This window comes from Lichenostomus cassidix, chromosome 27 (genome assembly GCF_008360975.1).
Source record: "Lichenostomus cassidix isolate B80296 chromosome 27, HeHo_3.0, whole genome shotgun sequence".
NCBI lineage: Eukaryota > Metazoa > Chordata > Aves > Passeriformes > Meliphagidae > Lichenostomus > Lichenostomus cassidix.
Window position 1 is genome coordinate 4,374,188 of NC_139507.1, and position 25,728 is coordinate 4,399,915.

The following is a 25,728-nucleotide window of genomic DNA, read 5'->3' on the forward strand; positions in this document are numbered from 1 at the left end:
CCATTATGAACACACCAATATCCCCATTATGAACACACCAATATCCCATAATGAACACACCAATATCCCCATTAGGAACACACCAATATCCCCATTATGAACACACCAATATCCCCATTATGAACACACCAATATCCCCATTATGAACACACCAATATCCCCATAATGAACACACCAATATCCATAATGAACACACCAATATCCCCATTATGAACACACCAATATCCCATAATGAACACACCAATATCCCCGTTATGAACACACCAATATCCCCATAATGAACACACCAATATCCCATAATGAACACACCAATATCCCCATTATGAACACACCAATATCCCCATAATGAACACACCAATATCCCCATTATGAACACACCAATATCCCCATTAGGGACACACCAATATCCCCATTATGAACACACCGGATCCCCATAATGAACACACCAATATCCCCATAATGAACACACCAATATCCCATAATGAACACACCAATATCCCCATAATGAACACACCAATATCCCATAATGAACACACCAATATCCCCATAATGAACACACCAATATCCCATAATGAACACACCAATATCCCCATTACCGGGAGGTGGGCGTGGCCTGACGAGCCGTAAGGGGCGTGGCCTAGCGGAGGGGGCGTGGCCTCCCGGGGCGCGCACCCGCGCACGCGCAGTCTCCCCCACCGCTTACGCAACTCCTCCCCGCCGCCTTTCCCCCCCCCGCGCGCCCCGCCCCGCCCCCAGCGCGCGCTACGTGCGCGGCCGCGTGGCGCCGCCGCGCGCACGCGCACGCGCCGTCCGCGTGCCTGCCTCCCTCCCTTCCCCGCCTCCCCGTTCCCTCTCCGCTCCCCGCACTCGCTCCCCCAGCCGCGGCCGCCTCGAGCCGGGAGCGCGCGCGCGCCCCCCCCCCTCCCTCCTCCTCCTCCTCCCTCATCTTCCTCATCCTCCTCCTCATCATCATCCTCCTCCGCTCCCGCCGCTCCTCCCGCCGCCGCTCCCTCCCGCCGTGCCCGCGCGGAGCCGCCGCGTCGCCCTTCCCGCGCCCCCCCCCCCCCCCCCGCCCCGCCGCCGCCGCCCCGCCGGGGGGGGCGCAGCCCCGCACCCCCCGCGCTCCCGCCATGCCGGAGAAGCGGCCGTTCGAGCGGCTGCCCGCCGACGTGTGCCCCCTCAACTATGGGCTCTGCCTCAAGCCGGACCTCATCGACTTCACCTTCGAGGGCAAGCTGGAGGCCGCCGTGCAGGTAGGGCCCCCCCCTTCCCCCGCTCTGCCGCCTCATCCTCCTCTTCCTCATCCTCCTCCTCCTCCCGCCCCGCCCCCGAGGGTCTCACAGCCCGCGCCCCCCTGAGGGACCCCTAAGTCCCCATTAGGGGACAGCTCGGTCCCCTCCCCACCCCCGGGGGTCTTGCACCCCCTGCCCTCAGGGGATCTCTCGCCTCCTTGCCCCGCCGGGCCCTGAGGGACCCCCGAGCTGCCTTCCGCCCCAGGGCCCTGAGGGACCCCTGAGGGACCCCCGAGCCCCGAGCTCAGCCCCAGGGCCCTGAGGGACCCCCGAGCTCAGCCCCAGGGCCCTCAGGGACCCCCGAGGGACCCCCGAGCTCCTCTCAGCCCTAGGGCCCTGAGGGACCCCCGAGGGACCCCCGAGCTCCCCTCAGCTCCAGGGCCTTGAGGGACCGCCGAGCTCCCCTCAGCCCCAGGGCCCTGAGGGACCCCTGAGGAACCCCAGGGCCCTGAGGGACCCCCGAGCTCCCCTCAGCCCCAGGGCCCTGAGGGATCCCTGAGCTCAGCCCCAGCGCCCTGAGGGACTCCTGAGGGACCTCCGAGCTCCCCTCAGCCCCAGGCCCTCCCGGCAGGTGCAAGAGGCCCCTGAGGGCTCCCGCCGCCTCTCCTCCCTCTCTGCCCATTCATGCCGGATGGCCAAACCCTCTCCAAACCCCCCGGGGACCCCCAAACCCCGCCGGGCCCGGGGGAGCCCCACCCAGCCCCGCTGCGGGATCCCCGGGCTGGCCCGGCCCGGCGTGAGGGATCCCCGGGAAGAGCCCGCCCGGGATCCCCGGTACCCCCAGCCCCTCGGAGACCCCCGGTGCTGCCCTGCCCGGCCCCGCTGCCATCCCGGCACAGATCGGCATTTTGCTGGAAAAGCCAAAAAAAGCCGTGAAAGGAGAAGTCCCCCCGGTGCGGCTGGGTGAAGGGAGGCTAGGCCTCGGTGTCATGGAGAGCGCCGGGGAAAAAAGGGTTTGCGGAGCCCAAACGCCGCGTTTTTCTTCTGCAAGGCAGGAGAAAAAATCCTCCTCGCCGTGCTCGTGCCTGGAGCCGGAACCAGTTTGGTGAAATCCTTCGAGTCTCCCCAGTCATTCCCATTGGCTGCTCTGCCAACATTCCCCAAATTCGCTTTCAAATTCCCTTTTTTTTTCCTTGAGATCGGTGCAGAATCGCGAAGGGACAACCGGGTTTTTTATTTTCCTCGCTAAAAACGCTGCGGGTCGCGCGGAGAGCTTTAAAAATATTTGAGGAGAGGGGTGGATATTTAAAAACCTGGCGACGTGAGCAGGTTTGAGTCTCGCCCTGCCGGAGGGGTGGTTCGAGCTCGTTTTAAAGCCAGGTAATAAATACGAGGAAGGCAATAAACCTGCAGGATGGGAAGCACAGGTAGAGTAGAGAGCAGAGTTATTCCCTGGGCAGGGCCCAAGGCTGGGCATGATGGGGAATCTTGTGACTTTGGGGACCCGCAGGAGCCCAACCAGAGATGAGTAACTTGGCTGTCATGTGACAGAAATATTGAAATCCTAAATCTCCTCGCGGATTTGGTGCTGGTTGGATCCCAGTCTCTGCTGCTTTTGGGGTGTTTGGGCTCGAGAAATCCCTGATTTTTTTCTACTCCCAGCCGCCTATTGCTGTTTTCGCCCCTCAATCGCTGCTCCCCGGCCCTGCCGCAGCTGTGGGGCTGTAAATGGGATCACTGAACTCATCCCGGTTAAAAATAACCCTCGGGGGGAGGGGAGCAGTGGCTTTTTAAGCTCTCCGAGGAGAGGAGTGGTGAGCAGCAGCCTCGGGAAGTTCGCTGGGATCCAGGAATATACCCCCAGGCTTCTCCCTGGCAGGGTTTGCAGGTTTGGAGTTGATTTTGGAGGATTGTTTGATGCGTCCAGGTGAATTCCCGCCGTGAATTCTGCATTTCCCCGCCGCCCAGGGGGGAATGGGGAATGGAATTGGGGAGCAGCAGTGACCCGACAGGTTCCAGGCTGGAAAAAAATCCCTTTTTCCCATCCTGGTGTTCCCACAGGAATGAGAAGAGGGAAACAAAAAAAAAAAAATAACCCAACCGAAGCAGAGGGCGAGGTTTTTAAAACAAATCTAAAGAATGTATCTTTATTTTGGATAACTTTTAACACCGTGAAGCCAGCAGGCCACGGCCCAGCTGGGAGGGAGGGAGGGCAGGGAGGTGGATCCGGGCTGAGTTCACCTGCCTGGGAAATCTGGAGAGCTTTTCCCAGTGCCAAAACCACGGGGAAATTCCAGAAAATCAGAGTGGAATTGTTCTGCGCTTTGATGGGGAGAGGAACAACCAGCTCAGCCACAGCATGCCTTTGTCCATCGTTTGTACAAAAAAAAATAATAACTATTACCGTGTTCTTACTGAGCTGGTGTGGAGTGTAGGAAATGAGATATTTGTGTGCTTTTGGGGTCAAATTCAGGTATTTGTGTGGCTCACTTTAGGACCTGTTGGCACTTTTCCCCTGCACCTTGTCCTGAGGTGGGACAGAGCTGCCCAGAGATGTTGTTTCCACCTTTGGAATGCTGTAAACTCATCGAGGCAAAAGTGGGTTTGCCTCAAAACACAAAATTTAGATTTTTTGGGGTGAGGGAAATCCACGTTCTGCCTCCTCCTGAGGATCCAGCTGTTGTTTTTTAAACACCAATCAACACTAATTGCAGCTCCTCTGCTCCATCCCAGCTGGATAATTGCTGGACAGACAACAACCCTCATCAGGTTCTTCCACCTGTGATGCTTTCAGACCCGCGGGGTGACACCAGAAATCAAAAAAACCAAACCCCAAAAACTTTCCAGGGCCTCAAAAGTGCTTTGTTTGCTCTGTTTGCTTTGTTTTTTTGGCATCTTCGAGAGCAGAGTGGAATTAGCTCAGGCCGTGATGTTCACTCAAGGTATTACAAGTAAACACTTGAGCATTCTTACTCACCCCACTAATAGGATTTCAAATTCTTCCTCTGTGGGAGAATTTTTTGGGCTTTCAAACCCTAAAAAAACAAAATATCCCCAGCCTTGGCTTTGGGGCAGGACACTTGTGTTGGCTTTAGGACCTAAAAATAACCTGCGACACTTTGTGCCACAATAATAAATGTTGCACTTGCATGGCAACTCCAGATAATCTTCAGGGGATAAAACCTCTGGTGATGCAAAAGATAAAGAGAGGCAGAAAGGCCTGGAGTGGTTTTTAGAGCCTGAAAAAAGGAGTTGGACCTGTTTGGGGTTTTTTTTGTGGCACTTGGGATGTCCTGCTGGGGGAATTGTCACTGTGGGTGAAGGAATCGGCCTGAAATCTGCCTCCTGAGCGGTTTAATTTCGGTTTAATTTCGGTTTGATTTCAGTTTAATTTCATTTAATTTCGGTTTAACGTCCCAACCCTTCGTTGCTGAGCTGCTGAAGGCTCTGCTAACCCATCTATTCCGATTTTTTTCCGATTTTTCAAACGGCACAATTTGCGGTCACGCAGCCACTTTTGAAGTCCGCGCCGTTGTGTAACAATTACATAAACCAACAGCACAGAATTCCCATTTATCACAGCTGAAAACCCCAAAAAATCCTTAAATGAACTATTTCACAAAAAAAAACACCCAAAAAAAACCCCAATCCCAGCTGGGACAAAGGGTGGAAGCTGGAAAGGAATCTCCTCCTCACCCTGCTGATTGTTCTGCCACTCCTGTCATCCCCCAGCAGCTCAGTTTGATTTGTGGAGGGCGTGGGGACCGAAAAATTCAGATTTTTGGGGTGGAAATGGCTCATTTGTATGATTCTCTGGGTGATTTAATTGATTATTTAATTATCCAGGCTGGTTATCAGCGCTGGGCACTGGCATTACTCACTGTCATGTCTGGGAGAAGTTGAATTTCTTTGATTTTGCACTTTCCTTGTGGCTCCTGGGAGGATTGGTTGGAACAAAGGTTGGGACAGAGAGGGGATGTGTGGGGTTGTGGTGTTGGGAGGGAGCGGCAGTGGGACAAAGGGCTGCAGCAGGGTTTGGGGTTTTATATTTATGGTCTTTGGATTTGGGGTTTCAAATCCTTTGGGGTTTCAAATCCTTTGGGGTTTCAAGTCTGTGTTCTCCAGATTTGGGGTTTCAAATCCTTTGGGGTTTCAAGTCCGTGTTCTCCATCTTTAGCATTTCAAATCCATGTTCTCCAGATTTAGGGTTTCAAATCCTTTGGGGCTTCAAATCTGTGTTCTCCAGATTTAGGGTTTCAAATCCTTTAGGGTTTCAAATCTGTGTTCTCCAGATTTAGGGTTTCAAGTCTTTTAGGTTTTCAAATCTATCTTCTCCACCTTTAGGGTTTCAAATCCTTTAGGTTTTCAAATCTATCTTCTCCACCTTTAGGGTTTCAAATCCGTGTTCTCCAGTTTTAGGGTTTCAAATCCACGTTCTCCAGATTTAAGGTTTCAAATCCATGTTCTCCACCTTTAGGGTTTAAATGCTTTAGGTTTTCAAATCCGTGTTCTCCACCTTCAGGGTTTCCAATCCTTTGGGGTTTCAAGTCCAAGTTCTCCAGATTTGGGGTTTCAAATCCTTTGGGGTTTCAAATCTGTGTTCTCCAGATTTAGGGTTTCAAATCCTTTAGGGTTTCAAATTCGTGTTCTCCACTTTTAGGGTTTAACTCCTTTAGGGTTTCAAGTCTGTGTTCTCCACCTTTGGGGTTTCAGATCCTTTAGGGTTTCAAATCCATGTTCTCCACCTTTAGGGTTCAAATCCTTTAGGGTTTCAAGTCTGTGTTCTCCACCTTCAGGGTTCAAATGCTTTGGGGTTTCATATCTATGTTCTCCACCTTTAGGGTTTCAAATCCTTTAGGGTTTCAAATCCATGTTCTTCACCTTTAGGGTTTCAAAGCTACGTTTTCTGCCTTAAGGGTTTCAAGTTGATGTTTTCCAGCTTTAGGGTTTCCAGTCCTTATTCTCCACCTTTAGAGTTTCAAATCTGCATTCTTCAGTTTTAGGGTTTCAAAGCTGCGTTCTCTACCTTTAGGGTTTCAGATCCACATTTTCCACCTTTAGGATTTCAAATCTGTGTTCTCCACCTTTAGGGTTTTAAATTCACAGTGTCCAGATTTAGGGTTTCAAATCACATTCTCCACCTTTAGTGTTTCCAACCTTATGTTCTCCTGTTTTAGGGTTTCCAACCTTATGTTCTCCACCTTTAGGGTTTCAAATCTACATTCTTCAGCTTTAGGGTTTTAAATCTACATTCTCTGCCTTTAAGGTTTCCAATCCATATTCTCCACCTTTAGGGTTTCAGATCCTTTAGGGTTTCCAATCCATGTTCTCCTGTTTCAGGATTTCAAATCCATAGTCACCACCTTTAGGGTTTCCAATCCTTTGGGATTTCAAATCCATTTTCTCCACCTTTAGGGTTTCCAATCCTTTAGGGTTTCAAATCACATTCTCCACCTTTAGGGTTTTCAATCCTTTAGGATTTCAAATCCATTTTTTCCAGTCCTTTAGGGTTTCCAGTCCTTTGGGGTTTCCAGTCCCCATTCTGCTCCTTTGGGGTTTCCAATCCTTTGGGGTTTCAAATCCATTTTCTCCACCTTTGGGGTTTCCAATCCTTTCTTTAGGGTCTCCAATCCTTTGAGGTTTCCAATCTTTTAGGGTTTCCAATGCTTTTGGGTTTCCAATCCATGTTCTGTTTCAGGATTTCAAATTCATTTTCTCCTCCTTTGGGGTTCCCAATCCTTTGGGGTTCCCAATCCTTTTGGGTTTCCAATCCTTTCTTTAGGATTTCCAATCCTTTGGGGTTTCCAATCCTTTAGGATTTCAAATCCATTTTCTCCACCTTTTGGGTTCCCAGTCCTTTGGGGTTTCCAATCCTTTCGGGTTCCCAATCCCCATTCTGCTCCTTTGGGGTTTCCAGTCCTTTGGGGTTTCCAGTCCTTTGGGGTTTCCAGTCCTTTCTTTAGGGTTTCCAGTCCTTTCTTTAGGGTTCCCAATCCTTTCTGTAGGATTTCCAATCCTTTGGGGTTTCCACTCCTTTCAGGTTCCCAATCATTTGGGGTTTCCACTCCTTTAGGGTTTCCAGTCCTTTGGGGTTTCCAATCCTTTCTTTAGGGTTCCCAATCCTTTCTGTAGGATTTCCAGTCCTTTGGGGTTTCAAATCCATTTTCTCCACCTTTAGGATTTCCAATCCTTTAGGGTTCCCAATCCTTTAGGGTTCCCAATCCTTTAGGGTTTCCAATCCTTTAGGGTTCCCAATCCTTTAGGGTTTCCAATCCTTTCTTTAGGGTTCCCAGTCCTTTAGGGTTTCTACTCCTTTCAGATTTCCAGTCCTTTGGGGTTCCCAATCCTTTAGGGTTTCAAATCCATTTTCTCCACCTTTGGGGTTCCCAATCCTTTGGGATTCCCAATCCTTTGGGGTTTCCAATCCTTTCAGGTTCCCAATCCCCATTCTGCTCCTTTGGGGTTTCCAGTCCTTTGGGATTTCCAGTCCTTTCTTTAGGGTTCCCAATCCTTTCTGTAGGATTTCCAATCCTTTGGGGTTTCCACTCCTTTCAGGTTTCCACTCCTTTTGGGTTCCCAATCGTTTGGGGTTTCCAGTCCTTTGGGGTTCCCAATCTTTTAGGGTTTCCAATCCTTTCTTTAGGGTTCCCAATCCTTTCTGTAGGATTTCCAGTCCTTTGGGGTTTCAAATCCATTTTCTCCACCTTTAGGGTTCCCAATCCTTTAGGGTTCCCAATCCTTTAGGGTTCCCAATCCTTTAGGGTTTCCAATCCTTTCTTTAGGGTTCCCAGTCCTTTAGGGTTTCTACTCCTTTCAGATTTCCAGTCCTTTGGGGTTCCCAATCCTTTGGGTTTCCAAATCCATTTTCTCCACCTTTGGGGTTTCCCATCCTTTAGGGTTTCCAGTCCTTTTGGATTCCTAGTCCTTTGGGGTTTCCACTCCTTTAGGGTTTCCACTCCTTTTGGGTTTCCAATCCTTTTGGATTCCCAGTCCTTTGGGGTTCCCAATCCTTTCTTTAGGGTTCCCAATCCTTTGGGGTTTCAAATCCATTTTCTCCACCTTTAGGATTTCCAATCCTTTAGGGTTCCCAATCCTTTAGGGTTTCCAATCCTTTCTTTAGGGTTCCCAGTCCTTTAGGGTTTCTACTCCTTTCAGATTTCCAATCCTTTGGGGTTCCAAATCCTTTAGGGTTTCAAATCCATTTTCTCCACCTTTAGGGTTCCCAATCCTTTGGGGTTTCCAATCCTTTGGGGTTTCCAATCCTTTAGGGTTTCCAGTCCTTTAGGATTTGAAATCCATTTTCTCCACCTTTGGGGTTCCCAATCCTTTGGGGTTTCCAATCCTTTGGGGTTTCCAATCCTTTGGGGTTTCCAATCCTTTGGGGTTTCCAATCCTTTAGGGTTTCAAATCCATTTTCTCCACCTTTGGGGTTTCCAATCCTTTCGGGTCTCCAATCCTTTGGGGTCTCCAATCCTTTAGGGTTTCCAGTCCTTTAGGATTTGAAATCCATTTTCTCCACCTTTGGGGTTTCCAATCCTTTGGGGTTTCCCATCCTTTAGGGTTCCCACTCTTTTGGGGTTCCCACTCCTTTAGGGTTCCCACTCCTTTGGGGTTTCCCTTCCCCATCCCCACCCCGAGCAGAGTTCTCTCCCAGCCCAACTCTTCCCTCCCCATAAATTCCTTTCTCTGGACATTCCCAGCTGATTCACCTCCCTGCCTGCAGCTCCTCAGCTCAGAGTTTACAGCCAAAGGGAATTTATTGTTCCAAATAGCTTTTTGTGCATCTCTGGTGTATTTGGCAATGGTTAACTCCTCCTCTGCTGATTTATGGAAATTAAAATTAATTCTATAAAATAAATCTGTAAAATAAGTAATATCATTCTAATAAATAATATAATTCTAATAAATAATTCTATAAAGAAATTCTAAAAAATAAAAATATCTATAATAGAAATATGCTGCCTTATATAAATTAATACTAGAAAAGAAGTTCTAAAAAATAAATATATCTATAATAGAAATGTGCTGTTTTCTATAGATTAATTCTATCAAAGAAAACCTTAAAAAGAAATATATACATAATATAAATACGTTGCTTTATATAGGTTAATTCTATCAAAGAAATTCTGAAAAATAAATAAATATATAATACAAATATGCCGCTTTATGTAGTTGAATTCTAGAAAATAAATTCTAAAATATATATAATATAAATATGCTGCTTTATACAGGTTAATTCTAGAAAATAAATTCTAAAAAAAAATATATAGAATATAAATATGCTGCTTTCTATAGATTAATTCTAGAAATAAATTCAAAAAAAAAAAATGTGTATAATATAATATACCGCTAAAGTAGATTAATTCTAGAAAAGAAATTATAAAATAAATATATATAATATAAATACATCTGCTTTATATAGATTAATTCTAGAAAGAAGTCTAAAATAAATATATATTATATAAACATGCTGCTTATATATAGATTAGTTCTGTAAAAGAAATTCAAAAAATATAGATATAAATACGCTGCTTTGTATAGATTAGTTCTAGAAAAGAAATTCTGAAAAATAGATCTATAATAGAAATATGCTGCTTTACGTAGATTAATTTTAGAAAAGAAATTTTAAAAAATAAATATATATAAAATGTAAATGCACTGCTTTCTATAGATTAATTCTATAAAAGAAATTCTGAAAAATAAATGTATATATAATTTAAATATGGTGCTTTCTGTAGATTAATTCTAGAAAAGAAGTTCTAAAAATAAATATATATAATATAAATATGCTGCTTTATGTAGATTAATTCTAGAAAAGAAATTCTAAAAAATAAATAGATATAGAAATGTGCTGCTTTATGTAGATTAATTCTAGAAAAGAAATTCTAAAAATAAATATATATGTAATATAAATATGCTGCTTTATGTAGATTAATTCTATAAAAGACATGCTAATAAATAAATATATTTAATATAAATATGCTGCTCTATGTAGATTAATTCTATTAAAAAATTCTAAAAAATAAATGTATATATAATAGAAATACCTGCCAGCCTGAGGAGTGAACGGAGTGATTAAAGCTGAATTAATTATGAATTGTGGCGCTCTGATGTGTGCTGGTTAAAGATTCATTAATTAATTAATGAATTAATGACTGGAGCTCTCTGTATTTGTGCTTCTGGCCAGTGGGGAATCCTCCAGGGGAAATAAACACTTGTGGTGTTTTGAACTTGAATTTGAAAACTGGAATTTGAAAAAACTGGAATTTGAAAAAACTGGAATTTGAAAAAACTGGAATTTGAAAAAACTGGAATTTGAAAAAACTGGAATTTGAAAACTGGAATTTGAAAACTCGAATTATTTTAAAACTCGAATTATTTTAAAACTCGAATTTTAAAACTCGAATTTGAAAACTCGAATTTTTTAAAACTCGAATTTTACACTTGATCTAACTTGAGTTAATTGAGTCTTAACTTGAGTTAAAAACAAACTGTTTAACAACGTTTTAACTTGAGTTTTAACTTGAGTTTTAACTTGAATTTTAACTTGAATTTTGAGTCTTAACTCGAGTTTTAACTTGAGTGAGTTTTAACTTGAGTTTTGAGTTTTAACTTGGGTTTTAACTTGGGTTTTAACTTGGGTTTTAACTTGAGTCTTAACTTGGGTTTTAACTTGGGTTTTAACTTGAGTTTTAACTTGGGTTTTGAGTTTTAACTTGGGTTTTGGGTTTTAACTTGGGTTTTAACTTGGGTTTTAACTTGGGTTTTAACTTGAGTCTTAACTTGGGTTTTAACTTGGGTTTTAACTTGAGTTTAACTTGAGTTTAACTTGAGTTTTAACTTGAGTTTTGAGTTTTAACTTGGGTTTTAACTTGGGTTTTAACTTGGGTTTTAACTTGAGTCTTAACTTGGGTTTTAACTTGGGTTTTAACTTGAGTTTAACTTGAGTTTAACTTGAGTTTTAACTTGAGTTTTAACTTGAGTTTTAACTTGAGTTTCCAGCTGGGAAATTCAGCTGGAATGGGAATTGCAGTCAGGCTGTACACTGAATTTTACTGGTTTTTTTGGGGAGAATTCCTTAATTTCACCCTTATTTTTGGGAGATCTATAGGGAAAATTCCTGAATTTCACCTGGTTTTTTTGGGAGATGAATTCCTGCCTGTGCACTGAATTTCACCAGGTTTTTTGGGGAGAATTCCTGAATTTCATCCTTTTTTTTTGGGGAGATGAATTCCTGCCTGTACACTGAATTTCACCTGGAAGTTTTGGGGGAGAATTCCTGAATTTCACCCTTATTTTTTGGGAGATCTATAGGGAAAATTCCTGAATTTCACCCTTATTTTTGGGAGATGAATTCCTGTCTGAATAGTGAATTTCACCTGGGAGTTTTGGGGAGAATTCCTGAATTTCACCCTTATTTTGGGAGTTGAATTCCTGTCTGTACACTGAATTTCACCTGGAAGTTTTGGGGATAATTCCTGAATTTCATCCTTTTTTTTGGGAGATGGATTCCTGTCTGTACACTGAATTTTACTGGTTTTTTGGGAGTTGAATTCCTGCCTGTACACTGAATTTCACCAGGTTTTTTTGGGAGAATTCCTGAATGTCACTCTTTTTTTGGGAGATCTATAGGGAGAATTCCTGAATTTCACAATTTTTTTTTTTTGGGAGATGAATTCCTGTCTGTACACTGAATTTTACCAGGTTTTTTGGGGAGAATTCCTGAATTTCACCCTTATTTTTGGGAGATGAATTCCTGTCTGAATAGTGAATTTCACCTGGGAGTTTTGGGGAGAATTCCTGAATTTCACCCTTATTTTGGGAGTTGAATTCCTGTCTGTACACTGAATTTTACTGGGTTTTTTTTTGGGAGAATTCCTGAATTTCACTTGTATTTTTGGGAGATCTACAGGGAAAATTCCTGAATTTCACCTGGTTTTTTTGGTAGATGAATTCCTGCCTGTACACTGAATTTCACCTGGAAGTTTTGGGGAGAATTCCTGAATTTCACCCTTATTTTTGGGAGATCTACAGGGAAAATTCCTGAATTTCATCCTTTTTTTTTTTTTGGAGATCTAGAGGGACAATTCCTGAATTTCACCCTTTTTTTGGGAGATGAATTCCTGTCTGTACACTGAATTTTACCTTTTTTTTTTTGGGGAGATGAATTCCTGTCTGTACACTGAATTTCACCAGTTTTTTTTGGGGAGAATTCCTGAATTTCACCCTTATTTTGGGAGTTGAAGAATATATTTATATATAAAAATATATAATTATATATCATATAGACTTATATATATATATTTATGTATTTACATATAATAGATGTAATGTGTTTATATATATTTATATATATATTTATATATAAATATATTTATGTATATTTATCTATATTTTATATATTGATATATCTATAAATATCTGTAAATATCTATAAATATCTGTAAATATCTATAAATATCTGTAAATATCTATAAATATAAATATATTTTTATACTTATGGTTTTACATATTTTATATAAATAAAAATAATATATAATATACATTGTGTAATATATAATAAAATATTATGTATTATAGTTCACTATATATTGTATATTGTACAATTACAATATAATACATGTTATATATAATATGTTATATTATGTGGATTATTATATGTATTATATATATTTATATATATATTTTATATAATATATGTAGTATGTAATATATATAATATATATAAAATGCATATAATATATATAAATGTATATAATATATATAATATATATATAAATTTTTTTTGGGAGATGAATTCCTACCTATAGAGTGAATTTCTTTTATTAATTTTTTCTAATGGGAGATCTTCAGGCAGAATTCCTGAATTTCACTTATTTTTATTTTTTTAGAAATTTTAGAATGAACTTTTTTCACTCTCCTGCCTTGATATTGATAGGAAATGAGCAAAAAAACCCCAAAAAATAGCTAAATTCCCATTTCTGGATTGTTTCTCTCCCACCTCAAATTCTCATTTCACACACCCAGAGCTCCTTTTAGAGACTTTTTATTTAAAAAATTCATTTAAACTCAGAAGTTTTGTCCTCTGAGAGATTTTTTATTTAAAAAAAATCATTTAAACTCAGAAGTTTTGTCCTCTGAGAGATTTTTTATTTAAAAAAAATCATTTAAACTCAGAAGTTTTGTCCTCTGAGAGATTTTTTATTAAAAAAATTCATTTAAACTCAGAGGTTTTGTCCTCTGAGAGATTTTTTTTTTTTAAATTCATTGTTAAACTCACATTGTCCTCAACTTGGACAACTCTGAGCTCCAAATCCACAGAAATTTGGGTTTATATTGGAATAAAACTCTCCAGACATTTATAAATCTTCCCTCATTCGGATTTTTCTGCCTTTTTCTGCATTTCAGACTAAAATTTGGGTTTTTTTGTGACCAAGGAGACTAAAATTTGGGTTTTTTCTCACCGAGGAGACTAAAATTTGGGTTTTTTCTGATCACGGAGACTAAAATTTGGGGTTTTTCTGATCACTGAGACTAAAATTTGGGTTTTTTCTGATCACTGAGACTAAAATTTAGGTTTTTTTCTGATCACTGAGACTAAAATTTGGGGTTTTTCTGATCACGGAGACTAAAATTCGGGTTTTTTCTGATCAGGGAGACTAAAATTTGGGTTTTTTCTGCCCAAAACCCCATTCCTGCTGGCACAGGGGGAAGTGGCTCTCCAGCTGGGACAGCTGAGCCTTTTTGGGGTTTTAGAAATAAAATTAAATTAGAAAATCAAATGAGAAAATCAAATAATGAAAGAAAATAATTGCTGGGATGCCTGTGGGGTGAGCTGGGGGAACAGGGGCAGAGCAGGGCTGGGTTATGGGGTGGATTGGGGTCAGGGAAGGGTTTGGGGTCAGGGAAGGGTTTGGGATTAATGGAATGGTTTTGGGATCAGGGAAGGGTTTGGGGTCAAGGAATAACTTGGAATCCTGGAATTGTTTGGGATTAAGGAATGGTTTGGGGTCAGGGAATGGTTTGGGGTCAGGGAAGGGTTTGGGATTAATGGAATGGTTTGGGATCAGGGAATAACTTGGAATCATGGAATTGTTTGGGATTAAGGAATGGTTTGGGGTCAATGAATTGTTTGGGGTCAGGGAATGGTTTGGGATCAGGGAAGGGTTGGGAATATGGAATGGTTTGGGATCAAGGAATGGTTTGGGGTCAGGGAATGGCTTGGGATTATAGAATAGTTGGGATCAGGGAATGGTTTGGGGTCAGGGAATAACTTGGAATCATGGAATTGTTTGGAATTAAGGAATGGTTTGGGATCAAGGAAAGGTTTGGGATCAGGGAAGGGTTGGGAATTATGGAATGGTTTGGGATCAAGGAATGGTTTGGGATAATGAAAAGTTTTGGGGTCAGGGAATGGTTTGGGATCACGGAATGGTTTGGGATTAAGGAATGGTTTGGGGTCAGGAAATGGTTTGGGGTCAGGAAATGGTTTGGGGTCAGGAAATGGTTTGGGATCAAGGAATAACTTGGAATCCTGGAATGGTTTGGGATCAAGGAGTGGTTTGGGATAATGAAAAGTTTTGGGATCAGGGAATGGTTTGGGGTCAGGGAATGGTTTGGGATCAGGGAATAATTTGGAATCATGGAATTGTTTGGGATTAAGGAATGTTTTGGGGTCAATGAATTGTTTGGGGTCAGGGAATGGTTTGGGATCAGGGAAGGGTTGGGAATATGGAATTGTTTGGGATCAAGGAATGGTTTGGGGTCAGGGAATGGCTTGGGATTATAGAATAGTTGGGATCAGGGAATGGTTTGGGATCAGGGAAGGGTTTGGGGTCAAGGAATAACTTGGAATCCTGGAATTGTTTGGGATTAAGGAATGGTTTGGGGTCAGGGAAGGGTTTGGGGTCAGGGAAGGGTTTGGGGTCAGGGAAGGGTTTGGGGTCAGGGAATGGTTTGGGATTAAGGAATGGTTTGGGATTATGGAATGGCTTGGGATCCAGGAATGGTTTGGGATTAATGGAATGGTTTGGGATTAAGGAATGGTTTGGGATTAAGGAATGGTTTGGGATTAAGGAATTACTTGGAATCATGGAATTGTTTGGGATTAAGGACTGGTTTGGGATCAGGGAAGGGTTTGGGATTAAGGAATGGTTTGGGATCAAGGAATAACTTGGAATTATGGAATGGTTTGGGATCAGGGAATGGTTTGGGATAATGGAAAGTTTTGGGGTCAGGGAATGGTTTGGGAATTATGGAATGGTTTGGGAATTATGGAATGGTTTGGGGTCAGGGAACGGTTTGAGATCAAGGAATGGTTTGGGATCAAGGAATAACTTGGAACCCTGGAATTGTTTGGGATTAAGGAATGGTTTGGGGTCAGGGAATGGTTTGGGATTGATGGAATTGTTTGGGATCAAGGAATAACTTGGAATCATGGAATGGTTTAGGGGTCAGGGAATGGTTTGGGGTCAAGGAATGGTTTGGAATAATGGGATGGTTTGGGATCAGGGAATGGTTTGGAATTATGGAATGATTTGGGATTAAGGAATAGTTTGGGGTCAATGAATGCTTTGGGGCCATGGAATGGTTTGGGATTATGGGATGGTTGGGAACTATGGAATGATTTGGAATTATGGAATGGCTTAGAGTCATGGAATGGTTGGGAATATGAAATGGTTAGGAATACAGAACGGTTTGGGGTTATGGAACGGTTTGGGATCAGGGAATGGTTTGGGATAATGGAATGGTTTGAGGTCATGGAAAGGTTTGGAATTTTGGATTGGTTTGGAATCAGAGTGGTTTGGGATTATGGAATTTGGTTTGGAATCAAGGAATAGCTTGGAATCAGGGAATGGTTTGGAACAATAGAATGGTTTGGAATTATGGAATGGCTTGGGATTAAGGAATAGTTTGGAGTCAATGCTTTGGGGCCACGGAATGGTTTGGAATCATGGAATGGTTAGGAATATGGAAGGTTTTGGAGTCATGGAATAGTTTTGGAGTCATGGAATGGTTTGGGGTCGTGGAATGGTTGGGAATATGGAATGTCTGGGAATGTGAAATAGCTTGAAGTCAAGGAATGGCTTGTGGTCATGGAATGGTTTGGGACTATGGAATATCTTGGAATGATGGAATGTCTTGGGATTGGGATGGTTTGGGATGGAAAGGACCTTCAATCCCATCCAGGGTCACCTCCCACCATCCCAGAGTGCTCCAGCCTGGCCTGGGACATTCCAGGGATCCAGGGACATTCTCTGGGAATTCCAATATCCCAATATCCTATTGATCCCTGCCCTGTTCCCATTCCAACCATTCCTGTTCCCTCCATCCCTCTGGAATGTTCTCTCTCTCTCCTCTTCCTGCAGCTCCTGTCAGCTACAGCAACCCCAAACCTTGCTTGGCCCTGAACCTCCTCCAGGCTCAAAAATTCCACTTTCCCAGCTTTTCCTCCATTCCTCAGAACAATCCCAATATTCCCAGCTTTTCCCTCATCCCTCAGGCAGAACAATCCCACTTTTCCCAGCCTTTCCATCCCTCAGAACAATCCCAATATTCCCAGCTTTTCCTCCGTCCCTCAGGTTGATCAATCCCACTTTTCCCAGCTTTTCCTCCATCCTTCAGGTTCAACAATCCCACTTTTTCCAACCTTTCCATCCCTAAGAAAAATCCCACTTTTCCCAGCTTTTCCCAGTTTTTCCCAGCTTTTCCATCCCTCATGTTGATCAATCCCACTTTTCCCAGCTTTTCCTCCATCCTTCAGGTTCAACAATCCTACTTTTCCCACTTTTTCCTAGCTTTTCCATCCCTCAGCCTGAACAATCCCACTTTTCCCAACCTTTCCATCCCTCAGAAAAATCTCACTTTTCCCAGCTTTTCCTCCATCCCTCAGGCTGAACAATCCCACTTTTCTCAGACTTTCTTCCATCCCTCAAAACAATCCCACTTTTCCCAGTTTTTCCTCATCCCTCAGCCTGAACAATCCCACTTTTCCCAACCTTTCCATACCTCAGAAAAATCCTGCTTTTCCCAGCTTTTCCCAGCTTTTCCTCCATCCCTCAGAACAATCCCACTTTTCCCAGCCTTTCTATCCCTCAGCCTGAACAATCCCACTTTTCCCAGCTTTTCCCTCATCCCTCAGCCTGAACAATCCCACTTTTCCCAACCTTTCCATCCCTCAGGAAAATCTCACTTTTCCCAGCTTTTCCCTCCTTCAGGTTCAACAATCCCACTTTTCCCAGTTTTTCCTCCATTCTTCAGGCTGAACAATCTCACTTTTCCCAGCTTTTCCATCCCTCAATACAACTCCACTTTTCCCAGTTTTTCCTCATCCTTCAGGCTGAACAATCCCACTTTTCCCAGCTTTTCTATCTTTCAGAACAATCCCATTTTCCCAGCTTTTCCTCCATTCCTTAGGCTGAACAATCCCACTTTTCCCACTTTTCCCAGCTTTTCCTCCATCCCTCAAAACAATCCCACTTTTCCCAGCTTTTCCATCCCTCAGAACAATCCCACTATTCCCAGATTTTCAAACAATCCCACTTTTCCCAGCCTTTCCTCCCCGATACAGGAATTTTTTTCCTCATACATTAAATCCATTTCAAACCTTCCCCTCCAACATTTCAATATTTCTCACTGGTGTTTCCTGCCAGAAATCCAATCCAGGATTCCCCAGCCTGATCCAGCACCATCCTCCTGCTGCTCCCAGCCATCAATCCCTAAATAACTCCCAAATATTTCCCCCCTTGGTAATTAATTTCTATTTAATTTGAATTCCTCTCGCATTCAGAGTGAGAACTGGCAGAGTCACAGATTGTTGCTGGCAGGGAGGAAATCCAGCAGTTCTGTGGAGCCAAGAGCTGGCAGGAGGGAAACTCTGGGAAAATGGGAAGGAGAATCTCCTGGCTGATGATTTGAGGCTGAGGAGCTGGAGGAGTGCAGAGCTTGTGTTGGTGATTTTATCCCAAAAATCTGATTTTGGGAGAGCTTTGTATTTGAGAATTTGTATTCTTGATTTTCTGCTTCGGTCATTTGTTTGTCAAATTTGTCAGATTTCTGTTTTGGTCATTTCCAGAGGAGGCTGATGGGCTCAGGATGTGCTCAGGATCCATTTTTATGGGGTTTGGGTTCTACAGAGGTTGTGTTGGTGATTGTCTCCCAAAAATCTGATTTTATATTCCAAAATTTCTGCTTTGGTCATTTCCAGAGGAGGCTGAAGGGCTCAATATCCATTTTTATGGGGTTTGGGTTCTACAGAGGTTGTGTTGATGATCATCTCTCAAAAATCTGATTTTATATTCCAAAATTTCTGCTTTGGTCATTTCCAGGGGAGGCTGATGGGCTCAGGATGTGCTCAGGATCCATTTTTATGGGGTTTGGGTTCTACAGAGGTTGTGTTGGTGATTGTCTCCCAAAAATCTGATTTTATATTCTGAGATTTCTGCTTTGGTCATTTCCTGGGGAGCTGAAGGGCTCAGGATCCATTTTTGTGGGGTTTGGATTCCCAAATTTTGGTTCTGAGAGTGCAGGGGTTGTGTTGGTGATCATTTCCCAAAAATCTGATTTTATATTCCAAAATTTCTGCTTTGGTCATTTCCAGGGGAGCTGATGGGCTCAGGATCCATTTTTGTGGGGTTTGGATTCACAAATTTTGGTTCTGAGAGTGCAGAGGTTGTGTTGGTGATTATCTTCCAAAAATCTGATTTTGGGGGAGCTTTGTATTTGAGGATTTGTATTCTTGATTTTCTGCTTTGGTCATTTGTTTGTCAAATTTGTCAGATTTCTGTTTTGGTCATTTCCAGGGGAGGCTGAAGGGCTCAATATCCATTTTTATGGGGTTTGGGTTCTACAGAGGTTGTGTTGGTCATTATCTCCCAAAAATCTGATTTTACATTCCAAAATTTCTGCTTTGGTCATTTCCAGAGGAGGCTGAAGGGCTCAGGATCTGCTCAGGATCCATTTTTATGGGGTTTGGGTTCTACAGAGGTTGTGTTGATGATCATCTCTCAAAAATCTGATTTTATATTCCAAAATTTCTGCTTTGGTCATCCCCAAAAAGGAGCTGAAGGGCTCAGGATCTGCTCAATATCCATTTTTATGGGGTTTGGATTCTACAGAGGTTGTGTTGGTGATTATCTCCCAAAAATCTGATTTTATATTCTGACATTTCTGCTTTGGTCATTTCCTGGGGAGCTGATGGGCTCAGGATCCATTTTTGTGGGGTTTGGATTCCCAAATTTTGGTTCTGAGACTACAGGGGTTGTGTTGGTGATCATCTCCCAAAAATCCACTTTTATATTCCGAGATTTCTGCTTTGGTCATCCCCAAAAAGCAGCTGATGGGCTCAGGATCCATTTTTGTGGGGTTTGGGTTCCCAGTAAACCAACCCAAACCATTCCCAACCACCCAAAGGCCCCATTGTGGATTTTCAGCCCCGTTTTCCACCCAGCACTTCATTCCCTTAAATAATTCCCAATGCCAATATGAATTCCCCCAACAATTGATTCCCCCAACAATTGATTCCCCCAATAATTCCCCTGATCATTCCCCCAATAATTAATTCCCCCAGTAATTCCCCCAATACTTCACCCAATAATTAATTCCCCCAATACTTCACCCAATAATTAATTCCCCAAAAATTAATTCCCCAATAATTATTCCCCCAACAATTAATTCCCACTACCCTTCAACAATTAATTCCCCCAATAATTCACCCAATAATTAATTCCCCAATCATTCATTCCCCCAATCATTCATTCCCCCAATACTTTCCCCCACACCCCCACAATTAATTCCCCCAACAATTAATTCCCCCAATAATTTCCCCAATAATTCTCCCAACAATTCCCCCAATAATTAATTCCCTTTGATATTCCCCCAATAATTAATTCCCCAATAATAATTACCCCCAACATAATTCCCACAATGAATTCCCCCAATAGTTTTCCCAATAGTAATTCCCCCAATAATAATTCCCAACAATTCCCCCAACAGTTAATTCCCCCAATCATTCCCCCAATAATTAATTCCCTCATAGCTAATTTCCCCCAATAATAATTCCCCCAATAATTCCCTTGATAATTCCCAGATGCTTCACCAATACTTCACCTAATTACATCATATCCCCCAATAATTAATTCCCTTGATAATTTCCCAACAATTAGTACCCCCAAGAATTTCCCAGAATTCCCCCAACAATTAATTCCCCCAACCATTCCCCTGAGAATTCCCCCAATAATTCCCCCAATAATTTATCCAATTCACATAATAATTCACATAACAATAAAAATAATAATTAAAGTCTCATAATAATTCCCCCAACAATTCATTCCCCCAACAATTCCCACCCCACCCAACCCTCCCCACCCCGTGGCCGTTCCCTGCCGCGCTGAGGGATGTCACCGCGGTGTCCCCTTGCAGGTGAAGAATGCCACCAACCAGATCGTGATGAACTGCGCCGACATCGACATCATCACCGCCTCCTACGCCCCCGAGGGAGACGAAGGTAGGCAACCCAAAAATGGTGTCGTTTCTGACTGGGGAGCTCAGAGGTATTCCAAATCGATGAGCTTTTGGAGAAGAGATTCCAAAATGATAAGGGTTTATTCCAGAATGATGAGCTTTTGGAGAAGAGATTCCAAAATGATAAGCATTTATTCCAAAATGATGAGCTTTTGGAGAAGATATTCCAAAATGAGAAGCGTTTATTCCAAAATGATAAACTTTTGGATAAGAGATTCCAAAATGAGAAGGTTTTATTCCAGAATGATGAGCTTTTGGAGAAGAGATTCCAAAATGATAAGCGTTTATTCCAAACTGATGAGCTTTTGGAGAAGAGATTCCAAAATGATGAGCTGTTGGATGAGATATTCCAAAATGATAAGCATTGATTCCAGAATGATGAGCTTTTGGAGAAGAGATTCCAAAATGATAGACTTTTGGATAAGAGATTCCAAAATGGTAAGTTTTTGGAGAAGAGATTCCAAAATTATAGGGATTTATTCCAAACTGATGAGCTTTCGGATAGGATATTCCAAACTGATGAGCACTGATTCCAAAATGACGAGCTTTTGGAGAAGATTCAAAATGATAAGTGTTTATTCCAGAATTATGGGCTTTTGGAGAAGATATTCCAAAATGATAAGCTTTTGGAGAAGAGATTCCAAAATAAGCATTGATTCCAAAATTATAAGTGTTTATTCCAAATTGATGAGCTTTTGGAGAAGATATTCCAAAATGATAGACTTTTGGATAAGATATTCCAAACTGATAAGCATTGATTCCAAAATGAAGAGCTTTTGGATAAGATATTCCAAAATGATAAGTGTTTATTCCAGATTGATGAGCTTTTGGAGAAGATACTCCAAAATGAGAAGCTTTTATTCCAAAATGATGAGCTTTTGGATAAGAGATTCCAAAATGATAAGTGTTTATTCCACAATGATGAACTTTTGGAGAAGATATTCCAAAACGATGAGCTTTTGGAGAAGATATTCCAAACTGAGAAGCTTTTGGATAGGATATTCCAAAATGATGAGCATTGATTCCAAAATGGTAAACTTTTAGATAAGATATTCCAAAATGAGAAGCTTTTGGAGAAAATACTCCAAAATTATAAGCATTGATTCTAAACTGATGAGCTTTTGGATAGGATATTCCAAACTGATGAGCTTTTGGAGAAGATATTCCAAACTGATAAGCATTTATTCCAAATGATAAGCTTTTGGAGAAGATATTCCAAACTGATAAGGGTTTATTCCAAACTGATGTCATGTTGATAAGCTCAGCCCTGCCCAATTTTTCCCCAATTTTCCCATTTTTCCAGGATTTCACGGTTTTGTCACAATGGGGTGGATTCCTTCAGTCCTGTCCCACCTGAGGGGTTGGATGTTGGTTTTTAGCTCTATAAATTTTTTATCTGTAAATTTTTTTAACCGTAAAAATTTTTTGTCTATAAATTCTTTTTATCTATACATTTTTTATCTATAAAATTCTATATCTATACATTTTTTATCTATACTTTTAATCTATAAACTTATCTATAAATTTTCTATGAATTTTTGTCTACAAATGTTTTGTCTATATATTTTTTATCTATAAACTTTTTATCTATAAATTTTTTTACTCATAAATTTTTGTCTATAATTTTTTAACCTATAAACTTTTTATCTATAAACATTTTATTTATCCATAATTTTTTTATCTGTAAATTTTTTTGTCTATAATTTATCTATAAATTTTTTTACCTATTAATTTTTTATCTATAAACATTTTGTCTATAAATTTTTAATCTATAAATTGTTTATCTGTAGAAACTTTTTATCTGTAAATTCTTTTATCTATGAATTTTTTGTCTATAATTTTTTACCTATAAATTTTTGTCTATATATTTATCCATAATTTTTTAGCTCTAATTTTTTATTGATAATTGTTTTTATCTATAATTTTTATCGATAAATTTTTACATAATTGTTTTTATCTATAATTTTTATCGATAGATTTTTTATTGATAATTGTTTTTATCTATAATTTTTATCGATAGATTTTTATTGATTATTTTTTATCGATACATTTTTATACATTTTTAATTGTTATAAATTTTTATATTTATTTATATATATTATAAATAAATTAATATTAAAAGTTTTAAAAAATAAAAATAAATGTAAATATATATAATACATAATATATAATATATAATGCAATATATGTAATAGAATATAAAATATATAAAGCAAAATACACAGAGAGCAAAGAAATATATTTCCTCCACAGAATTCTCCATGAGATTTTATTTCCAGTTTATATTTTCAGATCATTTTTGCTCTGAAACCAAACACCTCAGTGACACCTGAGCTGCAAAACGAGTCCTTTTGTCCCCAAAATTGTCACTTCAGAGCAGCTTTGGCACCTGAGCAGCTCAGCTTTGGTTGGGGATGAAAAATGAGATTTTGTTTGGGATGAAAAATGAGATTTTTGTGTCCAGACTTGCCTGCTTTGGTGTCAAATCTGCTGCTTGGGGGAAGATTTCAAATATTAAATGAGATTTTTTTTTAAGGTGGTTGAGTGGAGGAAGCAGAATTCTCAAAATGAGGTTTTTTGGGTTATTTTAGGGTTTTTTTTTTTGGCTGCAGGAGAGCAAATCCATGTCAGGGGCAGAGAGAGATCAGTGTGGAGTGAATGGAGGAAATTGGAATTAATTGATGAATTTGGAATGAATTGATCAATTCGGAATGAATTGATCAATTTGGAATGAATTGATCAATTTGGAATTAATTAAGGGAATTTGGAAAGTGAATTTGGGGTGATTTGGGGTGAATTTGAGGTGAATTTGGAAAGTGAATTTGGGGTGAATTTGGGGTGAATTTGAGGTGATTTGGGGTGAATTTGGAAAGTGAATTTGAGGTGAATTTGGAAAGTGAATTTGAGGTGAATTTGGAAACTGAATTTGGGGTAATTTGGGGTGAATTTGAAAAGTGAATTTGGGATGAATTTGAGGTGAATTTGAGGTGAATTTGGGGTGAATTTAGGGTGATTTGGAAAGTGAATTTGAAAAGTGAATTTGAGAAGTGAATTTGGGGTGAATTTGAGGTGAATTTGGAAACTGAATTTGAGGTGATTTGAAGTGAAATTGAGGTGAATTTTAGAAGTGAATTTGAAGTGATTTGGAGTGAATTTGGAAAGTGAATTTGGGGTGAATTTGAAAAGTAAATTTGAGGTGAATTTTGAGTGAATTTGAGGTGAATTTTAGAAGTGAATTTGGGGTGCTTTGGGGTGAATTTGAGAAGTGAGTTTGAGGTGATTTGAGGTGTTTTGGGGTAAATTTGGGGTGAATTTGAGGTGATTTGGACTGAATTTGGGGTGAATTTGAAAAGTGAATTTGGGATGAATTTGAGGTGAATTTGGGGTGATTTGGGTGAATTTGGAAAGTGAATTTGAGAAGTGAATTTGGGGTGAATTTGAGGTGAATTTGGCAAGTGAATTTGGGGTGAATTTGGAAACTGAATTTGAGTTGAATTTGAGGTGATTTGAAGTGAAATTGAGGTGAATTTTAGAAGTGAATTTGAAGTGATTTGGAGTGAATTTGGAAAGTGAATTTGGGGTGAATTTGAAAAGTAAATTTGAGGTGAATTTTGAGTGAATTTGGGGTGATTTGAGGTGAATTTTAGAAGTGAATTTGAAGTGATTTGAGGTGAATTTGAAAAGTGAATTTGAGGTGAATTTGAAAAGTGAATTTGAGGTGAATTTGAAAAGTGAATTTGAGGTGAATTTGAAAAGTGAATTTGAGGTGACTTGGGGTGAATTTTAGAAGTGAATTTTAGAAGTGAATTTGAGGTGAATTTTAGAAGTGAATTTGAGGTGAATTTGAAAAGTGAATTTGAGGTGAATTTGAAAAGTGAATTTGAGGTGAATTTGAAAAGTGAATTTGAGGTGAATTTGAAAAGTGAATTTGAGGTGACTTGGGGTGAATTTTAGAAGTGAATTTTAGAAGTGAATTTGAGGTGAATTTTAGAAGTGAATTTGAGGTGAATTTGAAAAGTGAATTTGAGGTGAATTTGGAAAGTGAATTTGGGGTGACTTGAGGTGAATTTTAGAAGTGAGTTTGAGGTGATTTGAGGTGATTTGGGGTAAATTTGGGGTGAATTTCGGGTGAATTTGGGGTGAATTTTAGAAGTGAATTTGAAGTGATTTGGGGTGAATTTGAAAAGTGAATTTGAAGTGATTTGAGGTGAATTTGAAAAGTGAATTTGAGAAGTGAATTTGAGGTGAATTTTGGAAGTGAATTTGAGATAGATTTGGGGTGAATTTGAGGTGATTTGACATGAATTTTAGAAGTGAATTTGAGGTGAATTTGGGGTGAATTTGAGAAGCGAATTTGAGATGAATTTTAGAAGTAAATTTGAGGTGAATTTGGAAAGTGAATTTGGAGTGAATTTGAGGTGATTTTAGGTTGAATTTGAGGTGAATTTGGAAAGTGAATTTGAGGTAAATTTGAGGTAAATTTGGGGTGAATTTGAGATGAATTTGGGGTGAATTTGAGATGAATTTGGGGTGATTTGAGGTGAATTTGGGGTGCTTTAGGGTAAATTTGGGGTGCTTTGGGGTAAATTTGGGGTGCTTTGGCTGCTCCTGACCCCAATCCCATATCTCCCTTGCAGAAGTTCACGCCACAGGCTTCAACTACCAGAATGAGGACGAGAAAGTGACTCTGTCCTTCCCCAGCACCCTGCAGAAAGGTGAGAGAAACTCCTGATCCCTGAGCTTGGGCTTTGTGCTGGGAAAGCATTCCTAGATTCCTGAATTTCTGAACTCCCAAAATCCTGAATTCCCTGAAATCCTGAAATCCTGAATTCTCGAATTCCTGAATTTGCGAAATCCTGAAATCCTGAAATCCCGAATTCCCGAAATCCTGAAATCCTGAATTCCCGAATTCCCGAAATCCTGAAATCCTGAATTCCCAAATTCCTGAAATCCTGAATTCCCAAATTCCTGAAAT

At 40.7% G+C, this 25,728-nt stretch overlaps 1 protein-coding gene across 1 annotated transcript in view; it reads left to right on the forward strand.

Moving 5' to 3' along the window:
- The first annotated feature begins 939 nt into the window (after window positions 1-939).
- Window positions 940-25,728, forward strand: part of NPEPPS (aminopeptidase puromycin sensitive) — a 79,826-nt gene continuing 55,037 nt past the window's right edge. Inside the window, exons 1-3 of the mRNA XM_085083323.1 lie at window positions 940-1,253; window positions 20,652-20,736; window positions 25,391-25,468. Coding sequence (XP_084939449.1) covers window positions 1,131-1,253; window positions 20,652-20,736; window positions 25,391-25,468 — 286 coding nt within the window. The 5' untranslated portion in view covers window positions 940-1,130. The remainder of the gene's footprint in view (window positions 1,254-20,651; window positions 20,737-25,390; window positions 25,469-25,728) is intronic.